Source organism: Muntiacus reevesi, chromosome 3, assembly GCF_963930625.1.
Source record: "Muntiacus reevesi chromosome 3, mMunRee1.1, whole genome shotgun sequence".
NCBI lineage: Eukaryota > Metazoa > Chordata > Mammalia > Artiodactyla > Cervidae > Muntiacus > Muntiacus reevesi.
The window spans coordinates 268,678,926-268,695,113 of NC_089251.1; the positions used below are offsets into that span (position 1 = coordinate 268,678,926).

The 16,188-nt window shown below is 37.4% G+C and overlaps 1 protein-coding gene across 1 annotated transcript in view; it reads right to left on the bottom strand.

The window, feature by feature from the left end:
- LGSN (lengsin, lens protein with glutamine synthetase domain) overlaps positions 1-11,386 on the bottom strand; it is a 28,731-nt gene extending 17,345 nt beyond the window's left edge. Inside the window, exons 1-2 of the mRNA XM_065927963.1 lie at positions 11,318-11,386; positions 759-956 (exon numbers count right to left, since the gene is read on the bottom strand). Coding sequence (XP_065784035.1) covers positions 759-956; positions 11,318-11,339 — 220 coding nt within the window. The 5' untranslated portion in view covers positions 11,340-11,386. The remainder of the gene's footprint in view (positions 1-758; positions 957-11,317) is intronic.
- Positions 11,387-16,188: the final 4,802 nt, after the last annotated feature.

Here is a 16,188-nt window from a genome sequence, read left to right on the forward strand (position 1 = left end):
AGCAGTCCCACTCTTGAGCATATATCCAGAAAAAAACATAATTCAAAAGGATTCATGCACCCCCAAGGTTCACTGAAGCACTACTTGCAATACTAAATGTCAATCCATGGAGGAAATGATAAAGAGGTGGCACATATATACAGTGATAATTATTCAGCTATAAAAAAGAATGCAATAATGCCATTTGTAGCAACATGGATAAATCTAACAATTGTTATACTGAGTGAAGTAATTCAGACAAAAACAAATACCATATTATATTGTTAATATGAAGAATAAAAAAAAATAGTAAAAATGATCCTATTAACAAAACGTAAATTGAGTCACAGATATAGAAAACAAACAGGGATATCAAGTAGGGAATGGGGGATGGATAACTTGGGAGATTGGGATTGACATATATGCACTACTATATATAAAACAGATAACTAATGAACCTACTGTGTAGCACAAGAAACTCTATTCAATACTCTACAACGACCTGCATGGGAATAGAATCTAAAAAAGAAAAAAAAAATAGAATAACAGATTTTCACTTTTAGAAAAGATTTGAGAGATCATCCATTGCAAATTCTCATTTTTCAGGTTAGCAGCCTACTGGGCAAAGAAAACGAAAACATTTTTATAAAGTGATAGGTGTAAAAATTACTAGTATTCTGACTCCCAAGCTAACATCCAACATCACACTATCATTAACTCAGATACAAATTTGAGATTAGCGGCTACACCCATAAACCAGTTTGTTCCATAGACCTTACCAGTTTCACTGGAGTTTGGGTGAAATTCACCATCAGGAGCAATGATTAATGTTGGCAGGGGCAATGGTTTTATCACTACTGTCTGATCCTTGGAGTCTTTGTCATCTGGTGTCAAATGAGATTCAGGAGAGCCAGGCGCCATGACTGGTTTGTTGGTATCTGCCAGTGTGTGGCACACGCTGAGGTTTCTATTCTTTTCTGTAGAAACAGAGAAGAGTGTAAAGACCTTCTGCCCATTTTTGATTAGGTTGTTTTCTTGATACTGAGTTGTATAAATATTTTGGATATTAATCCCGTGTTGGTCATGCCATTGTAAATATTTTCTCCCATTCCATAGATTGTCTTTTGTGTTTTGTTGATGGTTTTCTTTGCTTTGCAAAAGCTTTTAAATTTAATTAGGTACCATTTTTTATTTTTGTTTTTATTTCTTTTGCCTTGCTCTAAAGAAAATATTGACTGATGTAAGAAAATATTGTCACAGTTTATGTCTTCTAGGTGTTTTATTGTGTCATGGCATATTTGGGTCTTTAAACCATTTTGAGTTTGTTTTTGTGTGTGGTGTGAGGGAGTGTTCTAATTTCATTGATTTATATCCAGTTGTTCAGCTTTCCCAACACCAATTGCTGAAGAGACTGTTTTTTTTTTTTCTTCCATTGTATAGGCTTGCCTCCTTTGACAAAGATTAATTGACTTTAGGTATGTGGGTTTCTTTCTAGGCTCTCTATTCTGTTCCATTGATCTGTTTGCCTGCTTTTGTGCCAATACCATGGTGTTTTGATTACTGTAGCTCTGCAATATTGTCTGAAATCTGAAAGGATTAGACCTCCAGCTTGTACTTTTTCCTCAGGACTTTGGCAATTCTGAGTCTTTTTGTGGCTCCATATAAATTTTACAGTTATTTGTTATGCTTCTGTGAAAATTTTCCTGGCTAATTTGATAAGGTTCTGATTAAATTCTGCAGATTATTTTGGGTAGTATGGCCATTTGTGCAAAATGAAGTAGACATTTCTCCAAAGAGACACCAACATGGCCAACAGGCAAATGAAAAGGTGCTCAACATCACCAATTATGGAAAATCAAAACCACAGTGAGGTATCACATCACAGCAGTCAGAATGTCTATCACCAAAATGTCTACAAATAAATATTTGATAGGGGGTGGAGAAAAGGGAATCCTCTTATACTGTTGGTCAGAAAAAAATGGGTAGGAATATGGGTGCAGCCACTATTGGAAAACTATATGCAAGTTCCTTAAAAAATTAAAAATAAAGCTACCATATGATCCAAAATCACACTCCTGGTCACATATCCAGAAAAGATGAAAGCTTTAATTTGAAAGAATATGTGTACCACAGTGTTCATAACAGAACTATTTACAATAGTCTAAACAAGGAAAATAAATGCAAAAAGGCAAAATGGTTGTCTAAGAAACCTTACAAATAGCTGTGAATAGAAGAGAAGCTAAAAGCAAAGGAAAAATGGAAAGATATACCCATCTGAATGCAGAGTTCCGAAGAATAGCAAGGAGAGATAAGAAACCCTTCCTTAGAAAACAATGCAAAGAAATAGAGGAAAACAATAGAATGGGAAAGTCTAGAGATCTCTTCAAGAAAAATAGAGATACCAAGGAAACATTTCATGCAAAGATGGGCTCAATAAAGGACAGAAATGGTATGAATATAACAGAAGCAGAAGGTATTAAGAAGAGGTGGCAAGAATACACAGAAGAACTGTACAAAAAAGATCTTCACGACCCAGATAATCACAATGGTGTGATCACTGACCTAGAGCCAGACATCCTGGAATGTGAAGTCAAGTGAGCCTTAGAAAGCATCACTACGAACAAAGCTAGTGGAGGTGATGGAATTCCAGTTGAGCTATTTCAAATCCTGAAAGACAATGCTGTGAAAGTGCTGCACTCAATATGCCAGCAAATTTGGAAAACTGAGCAGTGGCCACAGGACTGGAAAAGGTCTGTTTTCATTCCAATCCCAAAGAAAAGCAATGCCAAAGAATGTTCAAACTACCACACAACTGCACTCATCTCACATGTTAGCAAAGTAATGCTCAAAATTCTTCAAGCCAGGCTACAACAGTATGTGAACTGTGAACTTCCAGATATTCAAGCTGGATTTAGAAAGGGCAGAGAAACCAGAGATCAAATTGCCAACATCCATTGGATCATTGAAACAGCTAGAGAGTTCCAGAAAAACATTTATTTCTGCTCTATTGACTACGCCAAATCCTTTGACTTGTTTGGACCACAACAAACTCTGGAAAATTCTTAAAATGATGGGAATACCAGACCACCTTACCTGCCTCTTGAGAAATCTGTATGCAGGTCAGGAAGCAACAGTTAGAACTGGACATGGAACAACAGACTAGTTCCAAATCGGGAAAGGAGTATGTAAAGGCTGTATATTGTGACCCTGCTTATTTAATTTATACGCAGAGTACATCATTAGAAATATTAGGCTGAGTGAAGCACAAGCTAGAGTCAAGATTGCTGGGAGAAATATCAATTATCTCAGATATGCAGATGACACCACCCTTGTGGCAGAAAGTGAAGAACTAAAAAGCCTCTTGATGAAAGTGAAAGAGGAGAGTGAAAATGTTGGTTTAAAACTCAGCATTCAGAAAACTAAGATCATGGCATCTGGTCCCATCATTTCATGGCAAATACATGTGGAAACAGTGAGAGACTTTATTTTGGGGGGCTCCAAAATCACTGAAGATGGTGACTGCATCCATGAAATTAAAAGACATTCTTTCCTTGGAATAAAATTTATGACCAACCTAGACAGCATATTAGAAAGCAGACATTGCTTTGCCAACAAAGGTCCATCTAGTCAAAGCTATGGTTTTTCCCGTAGTCATGTATGTATGTGAGAGTTGGACTATAAAGAAAACTGAGTGCCAAAGAATTGATGCTTTTGAACTGTGGTGTTGGAGAAGACTCCTGAGAGTCCCTTGGACTGCAAGGAGATCCAAGTCCATCCTAAAGGAAATCAACTCTGAATGTTCATTGGAAGGACTGATGCTGAAGCTGAAACTTCAATACTTTGGCCACCTGATGTGAAGAACTGACTCATTTGAAAAGACCCTGATGCTGGGAAAGATTGAAGGTGGGAGGAGAAGGGGACGACAGAGGATGAGATGTTTGGGTGGCATCACCGACTCAATGGGCATGAATTTGAGTAAACTCTGGGAGTTGGTGATGGACAGGGAGGCCTGGCATGCTGCAGTCCATAGGGTCGCAAAGTGTCAGACACAACTGAGCGACTGAACTGAACTGAGTCATGGAAACAATCCAAATGCCCATTAATGTATGACTAGCTTAAGAAAGTGTGGTATATGTTGTTGTTGTTTGTTTCTTAGTTGCAAAGTCATGTCCAACTCTTTTTTGACCTCCTGGACCGTAGCCTGCCAGGTTCATCTCTCCCTGGGATTTCCCAGGCAAGAATACTAGAATGGGATTCCACTTCCCCAGGGGATCTTCCCAACGCAGAGATCAAGTCCATGTCTCCTGCACTGGCAGGTGCAGTCTTTACCACTGAGCCACAAGGGAAACCCCCGAAGCTCTGTTTTGTTGTTTAGTCACTGAGTCATATCTGACTGTTTTGGGACCCCATGGACTGTATCAAGGTTCTTCTGTTCATGACCTTTTGAAGGCAAGAATACTGGAGAGGGATAAATACAGTGGAATATTTGTTGTTGTTTTTCAGTCGCTCAGTCCCAACTCTTTGTAATCCCATGGACAGCAACACTCCAGGCTTCTCTGTCCTTCACCATCCATGGAGTTTCCTCAAATTCATGTCCACTAAGTCAATGATGCCATCCAGTCATCTCATCCTTTGTCACCCACTTCTCCTCCTGCCCTCAATCTTTTCCAGCATCATGGTCTTTTCCAATGAGTCAGATCTTCGCATCAAGTGGCCAAAGTATTGAAGCTTCAGTTTCAGCATCAGTCCTTCTAATGAATATTCAGGGTTTATTTCCTTTAGGATTGACTGGTTTAATCTCCTTGCTGCCCAAGGGACTCTCAAGAATCTTCTCCAGCAACACAGTTTGAAAGCTTAAATACTTTGGCACTCAGCCTTCTTTATGGTTCAAATATCACATTCATACTTGACCTTTGCTATCAGAGTGATGTCTCTGCTTTTTTGCACAGTGTCTAGGTTTGTCATAGTTTTTCTTCCAAGGAGCAAAAGTCTTTTAATTTCATGGCTTCAGTCACCATCTGTAGTGATTTTGGAGCCCAAGAAAATAAATAAAGTCTGTCACTTTTTCATTATTTCCCAATCTATTTGCCATGCAGTGATTGAACTAGATGCTATGATCTGAGCTTTTTGAATGTTGAGTTTTAGGCCAGCTTTTCCATTCTCCTCTTTCACCTTTGTCAACAGGCTCTTCACTTCTTCACTATCTGCCATAAGGGTGGTGTCACCTGCATATCTGAAGTTATTGATATTTCTTCCAGCAATCTGGATTCCAGTTTGAGATTTATCCAGCCTAGTATATTGCATGATGTTCTCTGCATATGTTAAATAAGCAGGCTGACAATATACAACCTTGATGGACTCCTTTCCCAATTTTGCACCAGTCTGAGGTTCCATATCTTGTTCTAATTGTTGCTTCCTGACCTGAGTACAGGCTTCTCAGGAGACAGGTAAGGTGGTTTGGTATTCTCATTTCTTTAAGAATTTTCCACAGCTTCTTGTGACCCACATAGTCAAAGGCTTTGACGTACTCACTGAAGCAGAAATAGATGTTTTTCTGAAATTCTCTTGATTTTTCTGGGATCCGAAGTATGTTGGCAATTTGATTTCTGATTTCTCTGCCTTTTCTAAATCCATCTTGTATATATGACAGTTCTCAATTCACGTACTGTTGAAGCCTAACTTGAATGATTTTGAACTTTACCTTGCTAGCACATGTTATGAGTGCAATGGCACAGTAGTTTGAATATACTTTGGCATTGCCCTTCTTCATGATTGGAATGAAAACTGATCTCTTCCAGCCTGGTTTCTGCTGCTGAGTTTTCCAAATTTGCAGGCATATTGAGTGCAACACTTTCACAGCATCACCAATAGGATTTGAAATAGCTCAGCTGTTTCATCAACTCCAACTCCACTAGCTTTGCTCATAGTGATGCTTCCTAAGACCCACTTGACTTTGCATTCCAGGATGTCTGGCTCTAGATGAGTGATCACACCATCGTGGTTATCTGGGTCATTGAGAACTTTTTTGTATAGTTCTGTGTATTCTTGCCACGTCTTTTAAAAATCTTCTACTTTTGTTAGGTCCATATCATTTCTGTCCTTTATTGTGCCCTTCTTTGCATGAAATGTTCCATTGGTAGCTCTAGATTTTCTTGAGCAATCTCTAGTCTTTCCCATTCTATTATTTTTCTTTTATTTCTTTGCATTGTTCAGTTAAGAAGGCTTTTTAATCTCTTCTTGTTATTCTTTGGAATTCTGCATTCAGATGAGTATATCTTTTCCTTTTCTCTTTTGCATTTTCTTTTCTCAGCTATTTGTAAGGCCTCCTCAGACAACAATTTTCACTTGTAGCATTTCTTTTTCTTGGGAATGGTTTTGGTCACCATCTCCTACACAATGTTACAAGCCTCCAACAATAGTTCCTCTGGCACTCTGTTTACCTGATCTAATCCCTTGAATCCATTTGTCACTTCAACTGTACAATCATAAGGGATTTGATTTAGGTCATATCTGGATGACCTAAATAGGTGGTTTCCCTACTGTTTCCATTTAAGTCTGAATTTGGCAATAAGGAGTTCATGATCTGAGCCACAGTTAGCTCCCAGTCTTATTTTGCTGACTGTGTGGAGCTTCTCCATTTTTGGCTGCAAAGACTATAATCAATATGATTTCGGTATTGACCATCTGGTGATGTCCATGTGTAAAGTCATCCCCTGTGTTTTTTGAAGAAAGTGTTTGCCATGACCACTGAATTTTCTTGGCAAAACTCTGTTAGCCTTTAATCTGCTTCATTTTGTATTCCAAGGCCAAACTTTCCTATTACTCCAGGTATCTCTTGACTTCCTACATTTGCATTCCAATCCCCTATGATGAAAAGGACATGTTTTTTTGGTGTTAGTTCTCGAAGGTCTTGTAGGTCTTCGAGAACTATTCCACTTAGCATCATTGGTTGGAGCATAGACTTGGATTACTGTGATATTGAATGATATGCCTTGGAAATGAACCGAGATCATTCTGTCATTTTTGAGATTGCACCCAAGTACTGCATTTTGAATCTTTTGTTGACTATGATGGCTACTCCATTTCTTCTAAGTGATTCTTGCCCACAGTAATAGATGTATTGGTCATGTGAATTAAATTCACCAATTCCCATCCATTTTAGTTCACTGATTTCTAAAATTTTGATTCACTCTTGCTATCTCTTGTTCGACCACTTCCAATTTTCCTTGATTCATGGAACTAACATTCCAGGTTCCTTGCAGCATTGCTTTTTACAGCATCAGACTACTTTCACCATTAGGTATATTCACAACTGGGCATTGTGTATGCCTAATTTGGCTCAGGCTCTATTCCTTATGGAGCTATTTCTCTGCTCTTCTCCAGTAGTATATTGGACACCTACTGACACCTTTCATATCTTTTGTGTCATATCTTTTTGCCTTTTCATAGTCTTCATGGGATTCTCAAAGCAAGAATGCTGAAGTGGATTGCCATTCCCTTCTCCAGGGAACCACATTCTGTCAAAACTTTCCATTTTGACCCATTCATCTTGGATGGCCCTACATGGCATAGCTCATAGTTTCATTGAGTTACACAAAGCTGTGATGCATATGATCATTTTGGTTCATTTTCTCTGACTGTGGTTTTCACTCTCTCTGTCCTCTGAAGGATGAGGGTAAGAGACTTTTGGAAGCTTCCTGATGAGAGGGACTGGCTGTGGGAAAAACTGGGTCTTGTTCTGGTAGGCAGGGCCATGCTCAGTGAATCATTCATCCAATTTTCTGCTTATTGGTGGGGTTGTGCTCTTCCTGTACTTTAACCTGACCAAAAGACTTATGCCAGCACACGGTGCCTCCCAGGAATAATGCTGCCAGTGTGCCTGACCCTGAAGCAGGCCACTGTCAGCCCACACCTGCACTGGAGACTTGCAAACACTCCCAGGCCAGTCTGGCTCAGCCCCTTGTAGGTCCATTGCTGCTTTCTCCTGGGTCCTGGTGCACACAAGGCTTTGTCTGTACCCTCCAAGACTCTCTGTTTCTTCAGTCCTGTGGAAGTTCCGTAATCAAATCCTGCTGCCCTTCACCACATTCCCTTGGTATTCTTAGTCCTTTGCTGGATTCCCAGGTTAGGAAGTCTGTGGTGGCGCCTAGAACTTTTGCAACAGTGTGAGAACTTCTTTGGTATTTTTCTGCAATTCATGGATTGCCCACCTGGTGGCTGTGTGGTGGGACTGATGCAACCTCCTCCAAGAGGACTTATGCCCCCACACCACTCCTCCCAGGACTCCTGAAGCCAGGGCCTGCATCCTCATAGCAGGCCACTGCTGACCCAAGCCTCTGAAGGAGACCTTCAAACACTCACAGGCAGGCCTGCTTCAGTCTCTTGTGGTGGTTCCTGCTCCTGTCTCTGGGTCCTGGTGCACACCAAGTGTCTCTGGAGGGTATTACTGGTATATTACTCGGTTGGTGAAAGTGTAATTGTGGGTTTTGACCACAAATTTTAAACCATTATAACTAAACTCAAACACATCTTTATTAGTCAAAATAGGAACCATTACAATCAACACATTTTTGTCAATGAGAAATAAGTTTGTTTATTCCTATAGCACAAAAACCCATGCTTCAGGATTCGATGAATTCTTGGAAAGCATTTTCTGCTTCTTACGGACTGTGGAAGCATTTTACCTTCAAAAAGTTGTTGAGATGCTTGAAGAAGTAATAGTCAGTTGGCAAAAAGTAAAGTGAGTATGGCGGATGAGGCAAAACTTCGTACTCCAATTCATTTAACTTTTGAAGCAGTTGTTATGTGATGTGCATTAGGGTGTCGGCATGGAGAAGAATTGGGGCCTTTCTGTTGACCAATGCTGGCTGCAAGAGTTGCAGTTTTTGGTGCATCTCATCGATTTGCTGAGCATACTTCTCAGATATAACGCTTTTGCCAGGATTCATTAAACTGTAGTGGGTCAGACTAGCAGCACCTTTTTTGATGTGGGTTTTGCTTTGGGAAGTGCTTTGAAGCTTCTTCTCCATTCAGTCATTGACCTGGTCATCATTGGCTGTCATATAAAATCCACTTTTCACCTCACATCACAATTTGATCAAGAAATGATTCATTGTCATTGCATAGAATAAGAGAAGAGGACACTTCAAAAGATGATTTGTTTTTACTTTCAGTCAGCTCACTTATTGAGCTTTTCCACCTTTCCAAATTGCTTCAAATACTGAATGAAACAAATGGTCAAACTTGAGTTCTTTGACAAATTCTTGTCTAGTTTTAAGAGGATCAGCTTCCATGATTTCTCTCAGTTCGTCATTGTCAACTTCAGATGACTGGCCACTATGCCCCTCATCTTCAAGGCTCTCATCTCCTTTGTAAAACTACTTGAACCACTACTGCACAATATGTTCATTTCCAGTTCCTGGACAAAATGAGTTGATGCTGCAAGTTGTTTCTGCTTCTTTATGACCCATTTAGCACTTGAATAAGAAAATCTCTTGAATTTGCTTTTTGTGTAACATCATTTCCATAGTCTAAAATAAATATAAAATATATAACGAGTAATGTCATCAGCAAAAAAAAAAAAAATAAAAAATAAAAAAAATTTGCATTAAAATAATGTATAACATAACCACATTTACTTAAGAACGTATTCCAACATCAAACAGCAAAGATCAACACAGCAAAACTGCAATTACTTTTGCACCAATAATATACATACATATATATATATATATATATATACACTGCTGCTGCTGCTAAGTCGTTTCAGTTGTCTCTGACTTTGTGTGACCCCATAGAAGGTAGCCCACCAGGCTCCTCCGTCCCTGGGATTCTCCAGGCAAGAACACTGGAGAGGGTTGCCATTTCCTTCTCCAATGCATGAAAGTGAAATGTGAAAGTGAAATCACCCAGTCGCGTCAGACTCTTCGCGACCCCAAGGACTGCAGCCCACCAGGCTCCTCTGTCCATGGAATTTTCCAGGCAAGAGTACTGGAGTGGGTTGCCATTGCCCCCCCCCCCCCCCCACACACACACACAGAAATATTACTCAGCCAAAAAAAATAAATATTGCTATCTGCAGAAACATGTATGGACCTAGAGATCATCCTACTGAGTGAAGTAAATCAGACAAAGACAAATATATATCACTTACACATGGAATCTAAAAAAATAAGATGCATCTATATATAAAACACAAACAGAGTTATGTTTTCTGTAGTAGACTTATGGTGTTCATAGAAATAAACTTTTGGCTACCAAAGGGGAAAGGGAGAGTGGGGAGGGAAAAAAAAATTAGGAGTATGGGATTGACAGACAAATGTGTGTGTGCTAAGTCACTTCAGTTGTGTCCGACCCTTTGCGATCCCATGGACTATAGCCCACCAGACTCCTCTTCCATGGGTTTCTCCAGGCAAGAATACTGGAGTAGGTTGTCATTTCCTTCTCCAGATAGACACATATCACTAAATATAAAATATGTAAGCAACAAGGACTTACTATATAACACAGGGAACAATATTCAATATCTTGCAATAATCTATAATGGAAATAATTTGAAAAACTATATATAACTGAATCACCTTTTATATACCTGAAACTTACACAATATCGTAAATCAACTATATTTACAATTTTTAAAAAAGTAAGAAAAATGCTAAAACATGCTGAAATTGTTTTCAACTGTCTTTCAATATGATATGAAGAGGAATGTTTAAGAAAATAATTTATTTCTAGGCAGTGACATATCAAATAAGGGACCACGGAGGCAGTTCATCCTAGTTGCAAGTCATATGGAGATGAATTGTCTGTAAATAATTTAAAAAGAGTAACAGACTCTACAAAAGTCTGCCTGTATTTTATTGTTGCCAGGCACTGACCATTCTTACCGCCCCTGCCTTAGAACACTACTGTTCCTGAATTGAGAGAGCTGTTCAAACTCCTAGTTTCAGTGCTGTTTCAAATTCATTGGAATCTAGTTGGAATTCCAAAATGTGGTATGAAAACATGACCCACTCCTTTATTGTGGCCTCCCTCAGTAATGATCTTTGCACTCATTCTCAGAGCAGAAATATGCTCTCTTTTTACTCATATGTTCCTTCAGTTCTCTTTTCCCCCTACTACTATTATCATAGTTCTAACTCCCTTTACATTCTAAATATTTGTATTATTTTATATTGTAAATGTATATGTTCATCTTTTATGTTGCCTATGTAGGAGTAAGTTTTATTTAATTTTTTGCTTCTCCTATAGAAAAAAAAGAAAAATGCTTTATGAAAAAGAGACCAGATAGGGATTGTCTTTGATAATATGTTCTTGAGGGATTATAATGACAAGATACCTTTTGAGTTGGATATATCCATTACTCCTACTTCAGTTGAAAAAATATGTAGTTTAGTGACTTTCTCTCTTGTCCTCGTCAATCTACTCATACTGCTTGGCTTAGTCTGATTACCTTCATCTCTTGTGTCCTAAAATAATCAATAAACAAAAAGTCAAATTACAGATTGCATATGCAAATAAATATGATTATAAAGGGAAAAAATGATTGGATAGCCAAATATAAAAGTGACTATAGAGACTTTTAAAGCAAGGTAAATTTTGTTATTTCCACATCTACTTGAATAATTCAAAATTAAGATGCTCAACATTGTGTTGACAAGATGAATTTTCTTTATCTCCTTTATATGTGGTACAGAAAATATCATGAAATAAATAAACCTGTTGCCCAACTAGTCAAGATTTTCTATCATTATTTTTTACTCTGGGATATTTTATACTATTTTTTTTCCTTAAGTAATTTCACCAAACCCATTTTAGCTAAAAAGCTCTCTTTTATAATTTTTCTCTCTTTTTAAAGAATCTCTAATGTTTTTAACAGCTGAGTAATATTCCATGGTGTATATGTACCACAGCTTCCTTATCCATTCATCTGCTGATGGGCATCTAGGTTGCTTCCATGTCCTGGCTATTATAAACAGTGCTGCGATGAACATTGGGGTGCACATGTCTCTTTCAGATCTGGTTTCCTCGGTGTGTATGCCCAGAAGTGGGGTTGCTGGGTCATATGGCATCTCTTCTCCTTACCCTCATCCTAATGGCATCAATATTTATTGAATACTTTGAAAAAGCACATGCTTTCATACAATGCTATTTTGTGACTGTTTTATATATGTAAAACAATGTCATGCTCAAAGTGCTTTATATCTTGGAAAAGCCTAAAGAAAAACATTTTAAAACAAAATAACCTAACTTCAACACCCTAGTTATAATCTTTGACAGGATCCTTTGACAGAATTTTCAAGGGCTCTTCAAGGGAGCTGGACACTGAGGCAGGGCTGCAGATGCAGAACTTTGATGTCTCTGCCTCATCAGCAGACAGAATCACCCCTACAGTTTTGGAACTCAGCTGAAATAAATAAGAATATATCTTTTTCTTTTTTACTCTATTTTTAATTGGAGGATAATTGCTTTGCAATATTGTGTTAGTTTCTGCCATACATAAACATGAATCAGCCACAGGCATACACATGTTCCCTTCCCTGTTGAGCCTCCCTCCCACCTCCCACACCATCCCACCCCTTTAGGTCATTACAGAGCACCAGGTCTGAGTTCCCTGCATCATACAGCTACATGAGTGCATTTTAAAACTTAAAACTTGATGTTGACTTTTTCAATTATCCACTTTATTTTTAATTCACTGAAATAATTTCTAAAAGAATCAATCATTTTTGTGTAGAAGGCTAGATACTTTATACACATCATAATGTACCAACTACAGATTCTGCCATGTTAAATTTTGTTTAGGTGTCATTACTTCTACCAAGTCAATTCTTATTTTTTTTTTAAAGAAGTGTAATTTACTTACAATATTATGTTAGGTTCAGGTGTACAACATTCAATATTTTTATAGCACATACTCCATATAAAGTTATTATAAAATATTGACTATATTCCTTGTGCTGCATATCATATCCTTGTAGCTTATTTAGTAGTTTGTACCTCTTAATTATCTACTAGTATTTCACCCATCCCTCCCCACTTCTCCCCACTTTGGTAGATTGTTCTCTGTATCTGTGAGTCTGTTTCTGTTTTGCTGTATTTGTTCATTTGTTTTTTTAAAATCCTCGTGTAAGAGAAAATATATAGTACTTGTCTTTATCCAACTTATTTCACTAAGGATAAAATGGCATATATACATAATGGAATATTATCAGCCATAAAAATGAAGTTTTGCCATTTACAACAACTTGGATAAATCTGGAAAGAATTATAATAACACTTCTATTTTACTGTTTTTTAACAAACTCCTCATTGTGGTTTAAGGAGAGAATGTAAGGGTCAAAAATCTATATTCTAAAATGTTTTGAGTCATTTTCTCTTTGAAGAGCCATTTCTGAAGTTTCCATATCTGAAGGCAAGTTATATACATATATCTAGAGTTGTTGCTGGTGAACATCTTTACCGTTGTCAATTATATCAACTTAATCTTTGAATGTTAAAATAGGAAAAATGAATTTAACTTTTTGTGTCTATGTGTAGTTATGATATATTGTTATTATTGTTATGTTTTTAAAAAAGATATGCTTCCTAGGATAAAGTATATGATTTTAAAGTTTCAGTTTTTAGAAAATTGTGGTGTTTCACTGTAGATAATCTTATATTGGATTATGTGCTATTTATTATTACATATGGTCATTTATTTTTTTTTTTCTAGTAGTTTAAAATTTTATTCAAATATTTGTGCAAATTTTCCCTACAGACTTTGGATAAGATTCTGATGTGATATACTAGTCTTATTGTAGGTATTCACCATTTCTAAATTTCATTGCCAGAAATATACATTATATAATTGTAATTTTGGTAAATGTTTTCATATATTCATATCTCTGGTTATTTCAGAAAAGTCTTATTTAGAAAATTAGCTACTAGGGGGCTTCCCTTTTAGCTCAGTTGGTAATCTGCCTGCAGTGCAGGAGACCCGGGTTTGATCCCTGGGTTGGGAAGATCCCCTGGAGAAGGAAATGGCAACTCACTCCAGTATCCTTGCCTGGAATATCTCATGGACACAGGAGATTGGTGGGCTGCAGTACATGGGGTCACAGATAGTCAGGCATGACTGAGCGACTAACACTTACTTACTTACTTACTTACTTACTAGGCCAGTTACATAAGTATCAAAGGAAATTGAGTAGACTAACATTAGTATTAGTTTGACCCATTAGGCATCCTCTCATATACAGATTGAAGGAATCAAATGAAACAAACCTTAAGATTTCTTCCAGCTTCAAATTCTAATTGCAACTAAATAACAATGTGCTAAAATTGAGCACTCTGTCAGGCACATGTCCTCAGCAAAACTGAAAAGCGAGACCCTGAAAAACTTGTCCAAAGCAATGGAAGTGAGTTGCAAGTAGAGAGTACAGACAGGTCTTCTGGTTTCCAAAATGCCAACCTGCTTCCTAAATGCCAAAGACTGAAGCCCAGAGGAAGTTTACTTTAGTAATATTCACCTGCCTTCATATAATACACACCAAAATGGGGAGTTTATTAAAAGAAAAACAAGGACAATTTATCTGGTTCCTAACCTGAGAATTTCACCAATAAAACTCCTGGACTCCAAAATAAATGCTCATTTTTTTTTCAAATGAAGAATACATTCAGTTCAGTCCTTTGATTTTCTCCTATTTACTAAAATGATCATTTCTATAATAGCTGAGACAAATTTTGTGGATCCCAGGTTTACCCCACCTCTAGTAAAGTATTTTTATTCTCTTTAATCCCTTAACTACGTTTAGTTACAATGTGAATGATGTTTCAGTAAAAACTCTACTATGCAAGATTCATGTGATTTGAGTCCTAATTTTGACTTTTCTACTAAATACAAGTTCTCTGGAACCTTGGTATTTTCATGTAAACACTGCTATAAGTACAATCATACCCTGCAAGTATATTAACATTTAACAAGTATTTTCATAATCAAAAAATAAATATTTTACATCTAATTAAACACAACTTTCAGGGAACATTTGTTATTACCTACATTTTGACAATGCAGAAACAGATTCACCATGATTAAATCTTAGGGGAACTTCCTATATCACCATAGCAGACAGTCAAACTAGATGAAATTCCACTTCTATTTTATAAGATTATCTGTGTGATTCATAAAAATTTGTCCACTCAACTTGCTCAATTACATATTCTTTCACAATTATATTGTGTTTTAATAACTCTTTCCTGAATAAAGATTAAAATCATCTTAAATCACTATTGGTTTAAATTTCATCAGTCCAGTTCTTTGGCCCATTTTTTGATTGGGTCGTTTATTTTTCTGGAATTGAGCTTCAGGAGTTGCTTGTATATTTTTGAGATTAATCCTTTGTCTGTTTCCTCATTTGTTATTATTTTCTCCCAATCTGAGGGCTGTCTTTTCACCTTACTTATAATTTCCTTTGTTGTGCAAAAGCTTTTAATTTTCATTAGGTCCCATTTGTTTATTTTTGCTTTTATTTCCAATATTCTGGGAGGTGGGTCATAGAAGATCTTGCTGTGATTTATGTCGGAGAGTGTTTTGCCTATGTTCTCCTCTAGGAGTTTTATAGTTTCTGGTCTTACATTTAGATCTTTAATCCATTTTGAGTTTACTTTTGTGTATGGTGTTAAGAAGTGTTCTAGTTTCATTCTTTTACAAGTGGTTGACCAGTTTTCCCAGCACCACTTGTTAAAGAGATTGTCTTTTTTCCATTGTATATCCTTGCCTCCTTTGTCAAAGATAAGGTGTCCAAAGAAGACATACAGATGCCTAACAAACACATGAAAAGATGCTCAACATCACTCATCATCAGAGAAATGCAAATCAAAACCACAATGAGGTACCATTACACGCCAGTCAGGATGGCTGCTATCCAAAAGTCTACAAGCAATAAATGCTGGAGAGGGTGTGGAGAAAAGGGAACCCTCTTACACTGTTGGTGGGAATGCAAACTAGTACAGCCACTATGGAAAAGAGTGTGGAGATTTCTTAAAAAACTGGAAATAGAACTGCCATATGACCCAGCAATACCACTTCTGGGCATACACACTGAGGAATCCAGATCTGAAAGAGACACGTGCACCCCAATGTTCATCGCAGCACTGTTTATAATAGCCAGGACATGGAAGCAACCTAGATGCCCATCAGCAGACGAATGGATAAGGAAGCTGTGGTAC